Source organism: Pisolithus orientalis (genome assembly GCF_024613125.1).
Source record: "Pisolithus orientalis strain OTSU chromosome Unknown F5J12scaffold_204, whole genome shotgun sequence".
Taxonomy (NCBI): domain Eukaryota; kingdom Fungi; phylum Basidiomycota; class Agaricomycetes; order Boletales; family Pisolithaceae; genus Pisolithus; species Pisolithus orientalis.
This window is the reverse complement of record NW_026260985.1, coordinates 32,354-37,195: the sequence shown is the minus strand read 5'-3', so window position 1 is coordinate 37,195 and position 4,842 is coordinate 32,354. Positions and strand designations below refer to the sequence as shown.

At 47.6% G+C, this 4,842-nt stretch overlaps 1 protein-coding gene across 1 annotated transcript; it reads right to left on the bottom strand.

Moving 5' to 3' along the window:
• Nucleotides 1-2,098: 2,098 nt before the first annotated feature.
• F5J12DRAFT_900205 (uncharacterized protein) lies at nucleotides 2,099-4,605 on the bottom strand (the record flags this gene model as incomplete). Its single annotated transcript, XM_051748191.1, has 8 exons — nucleotides 2,099-2,314; nucleotides 2,519-2,666; nucleotides 2,728-3,102; nucleotides 3,160-3,328; nucleotides 3,378-3,642; nucleotides 3,698-3,825; nucleotides 3,878-4,139; nucleotides 4,189-4,605. The coding sequence occupies 8 exons, from the start codon at nucleotides 4,603-4,605 to the stop codon at nucleotides 2,099-2,101; spliced, it is 1,980 nt and encodes a 659-aa protein (XP_051594064.1).
• Between the last annotated feature and the right edge of the window lie 237 nt (nucleotides 4,606-4,842).

The following is a 4,842-nucleotide window of genomic DNA, read 5'->3' as shown; positions in this document are numbered from 1 at the left end:
GACCTTATTTCGACATCCACAGGTCCACACAGCAGGACGAACACCAACGAACACCAACGAACATTGACGAACATTGATCCAGAACCGAAGCCCCTGTCCACATTGACTGGGACACCCCTGAGACCTGTTTCGAGTGCACTAACCATCTTTCCCTGACTCTGCTAGGTCTATTGCATGTCTTTTAATACAAGTAAACTACATAGTATAACATACCAATGTTCCCGTCTGACCACTCCCCCTCGGGGCATGCCAGATCCCTTGAAGTGGTGTTCGTCCCCCCAAGGACCACTTCAATAGACCTTATTTCGACATTAACATGTCCATACAGCAGGACGAACACCAACGAACACCAACGAACACTGACGAACATTGACGAACATTGATCCAGAACCGAAGCCCCTGTCCACATTGACTGGGACACCCCGAGACCTATTTTCGAGTGCACTAACCATCTTTCCCTGACTCTGCTAGGTCTATTGCATGTCTTTTAATACAAGTAAACTACATAGTATAACATACCAATGTTCCTGTCTGACCACTCCCCCTCGGGGCATGCCAGATCCCTTGAAGTGGTGTTCGTCCCCCCTAGGACCACTTCAATCGACCTTATTTTGACATTCACAGGTCCACACAGCAGGACGAACACCAACGAACACCGACGAACATTGACGAACATTGATCCAGAACCGAAGCCCCTGTCCACATTGACTGGGACACCCCGAGACCTGTTTCGAGTGCACTAACCATCTTTCCCTGACTCTGCTAGGTCTATTGCATGTCTTTTAATACAAGTAAACTACATAGTATAACATACCAATGTTCCCGTCTGACCACTCCCCCTCGGGGCATGCCAGATCCCTTGAAGTGGTGTTCGTCCCCCAAGGACCACTTCAATAGACCTTATTTCGACATTAACATGTCCATACAGCAGGACGAACACCAACGAACACCAACGAACACTGACGAACATTGAACATTGATCCAGAACCGAAGCCCCTGTCCACATTGACTGGGACACCCCGAGACCTATTTTCGAGTGCACTAACCATCTTTCCCTGACTCTGCTAGGTCTATTGCATGTCTTTTAATACAAGTAAACTACATAGTATAACATACCAATGTTCCTGTCTGACCACTCCCCCTCGGGGCATGCCAGATCCCTTGAAGTGGTGTTCGTCCCCCCTAGGACCACTTCAATCGACCTTATTTTGACATTCACAGGTCCACACAGCAGGACGAACACCAACGAACACCGACGAACATTGACGAACATTGATCCAGAACCGAAGCCCCTGTCCACATTGACTGGGACACCCCGAGACCTGTTTCGAGTGCACTAACCATCTTTCCCTGACTCTGCTAGGTCTATTGCATGTCTTTTAATACAAGTAAACTACATATTATAACATACCAATGTTCCCATCTGACCACTCCCCCTCATGGCATGCCAGATCCCTTGAAGTGGTGTTCGTCCCCCCTAGGACCACTTCAATCGACCTTATTTGACATTCACAGGTCCACACAGCAGGACGAACACCAATGAACACCGACGAACATTGATCCAGAACTGAAGCCCCTGTCCACATTGACTGGGACACCCTGAGACCTGTTTCGAGTGCACTAACCATCTTTCCTCGACTGCACTAGGTCTATTGCATGTCTTTTAATACAAGTAAACTACATAGTATAACATACCAATGTTCCCATCTGACCACTCCCCCTCGGGGCATGCCTGGATCCCTTGAGGTGGTGTTCGTCCCCCCTAGTACCACTTCAATCGACCTTATCTCGACATTTACAGGTCCAGTACAGCAGGACGAACACTGACGAACACTGACGAACATTGACGAACATTGATCCAGAACCGAAGCCCCTGTCCAAATTGACTGGGACACCCCGAGACCTGTTTTCGAGTGTACTAACCATCTTTCCCTGACTCTGCTAGGTCTATGGCATGTCTTGTAATACAAATAAAATACATAACCATCATTCCCTTTCCATGACTCTCCTACATCTATTGCACGTCTGGTAATACAGCTACAATACATCAGATAATATACCCAACTATGCTATGCAGATTTGTACTTTTTCGAAGATGTTAAAGAGTTCGCATACCGGTCCATGATCCCACCATGAACCCTGTCTCCAGTTCTTTTTCGGCATCCGTTACCTGAAGGGCCTTCTTGAGATGCGATATTATTTTCTTCGCTGCTTCCGACTCATTGGCTATCTCTTTCCTCATGTTATCCCTCTCATCCATGGCAGGCATATGATCCGCATCTTCAGGCCGACTTGTACTTTCCTTTCTTGCTCTCTATCAGTGAAATCATGGCCAGCAGTGGCCTGCGGTAAAATGTCCCTGGTGAAGGGAAATATTTGCTGGGAACATGTATTTTATAGATATGACATATGACGTACTCGTTCTGTCCTTCGCCATCGTCGGAAGGGCCAGTACCATCCATACGATGATGCGATGTATTGCTGGATGCACTGCGTTAGTGCCTGCCAGCCCGCGCACGGTCCGTTCGCCTTCGGGAACCTTTGAGCAGTCATAATTGATTGTGATCTCCGTGAGATGCATGGTGGAATATGAAAGGAAATGGCCCCCGGACGTGAGGCCATTCTGCAGAGTGTACACCATGTGGTTAGCCCCAGGAGGCTGAATCCTGTTAGGGTGTCATTAATCATAAGAGCACACTCAGGAATTGGGAATAAAAAAAATCATACAGAGTATCTCCACGTTGAAGATGAACGGTCCCAAGAGGATACTTGCGGAACTTAAGATTGATGTTGTCAGCAAAAATATCATCCCAGGCCTTGAATAGATTCTCTCTGTGTGCATCCTGACTTCCAGGGGTGTCGAAATAACCCCATATCTTGCTGCCGGACTGTACGGTGATGTATGTGCATAGCCCCGCCACATCATGGTGAGGGTACGTGACGAAACCCCCATGTGTCAGTAGATCCCATCCACAAAGTCGTTTAACATCCCCCAAGACTGCCTGCACGCCATAATATGATTTTCCCGCGTTCTTACCAGAATGGGGGAGATAAATGTCGTTCATGGTCATGGTCTTTGCATTTACATTGTTGGATAGTTGCCTGGTGCATTCTTCAGCATCCAAAGAATCTTAATACGAGTTCCAATCGACAACATACCTGAGGAATATGGGAACCTCAGGCTGGGTGTTTGGGAAGTTGAGGAGGTTCATGCATGTATTTTCATCGTCTGCAAGCTCGATGAATTTTACTCCGCTGAGCACTTCAAAAACTTTGCTCATGTCTGGCCCCCCCTTTGCCTCCTGCTGCTCTGCACACTTTAATGCATCTAATTACCTTTAGCGATATGAATTTTAGCGATACGATGATATCCATACCTTGAACGACGACTTCCTGTGATATCGTCGGGCGGAAGAAGCGAATGTCTTCACAAGTGAAGTCGAGGGGTGGATTATTCGGCTTCCATCCCCTGACCAACACTGCACATCCCCTCGACAGTGAATCGCTGATGTTGTCGATTAGCTGTGCCAGCGAGCCCTTGTCCCCATCATACTTCAGCTCCACTAGCATCGTCCGCCCATGTCCATACTGGTATTCAGTGGCGGAGACGGCCTTGGACATGTACTCGACCGCATCACAGTCCTATGGTTGTCATTTATCAGCTCCTAGATTCGAAGGTTCTATCGAATTTACATACCACTTTACTGAACCATGGAGCATATGTTCTTATATCCAATGATTCCCAATCGATCACCTTCGTATCCGGTGGGCAGGTGATTTGATCGAGGAAAGGAACCTGCTCAGCGATGGATTTGGCATCTTCAGCTGTAAATACGATCAGGACCTTGAAGAATAGGAAAGAAATCGAAGTGCTTACTCCTCTGTCTTTTTTTCTCGTTCGTGGTGCAGTGACCTTCTGGTTTCAACACCTCCTTTCCTTTGCCCTTTCTGCTTGCTGATGTGGATGAAATCAGGGCACCCTTGACTTCCTCATCGTCCAATTTCCTTGATCCACTCCCACCTACATCCCTTGCCTTTCTCTTCTGCAATCGGCTACCAGCTTCTTGCATAGGGACTGCAGCCTCTGCAGGTGGCTTTTGAGCCCTGCCAATGACACCTTCGCCCTGCTTCTCCAAATCCTGTCATCATCAGCATGTATTCTCAGAGTTTTATAGATCGCACACTTACCTGGGATTTGGATTTGGGATTGGAAAATTGCATCCCCATGAGCCGCAGGATGTCAGCATTCGTTGGGGGGTGTTGGAATCCGATTCCGCGAAATTCCACTTCCATGGATGTGAGGTAGTGGGGATAGGATGTATCATTAGCCAGCAGCCAGATCCCATTGATGGGGCAAGGTGCAATAATGCATTCATCTCCTGCAACAGTAAGATGAAGAGCGTCTTTGGGATCCCATCGAACCCAACCGCTTCTACCAAAGATATACATATCGTTTGGAGCTAAGTAAATAGTACCCTGACGCTCCCTCATGCCACCAGCATGTGGAATCGTGCTGGAATCTTTGACCAAGCAGAAACTGACAGGAAACATTTTAACTGGGTAGATCGGCTGGATCGTGGAAGCCTGAAATTGCGATGATGCCATTTCGAGTAGGATGCGAGCAGTCTGTCGTGGTGGAGGTGAGAAATAGTGCAAATCGAAGGGTCAGATCAAACTTTGATCTGTGACCTGCCGAATATGGAGTTGGGTGGACTGAGTTGGTTCCTGCATGATATCATCATCCATTATACCATGCACTGTGCATTGTCATTTGCATGGTGATGGTGGTGGCATGGCCATCATCATTCTCATTGTCATCTGTAAAGCATCAAGACTCACTGT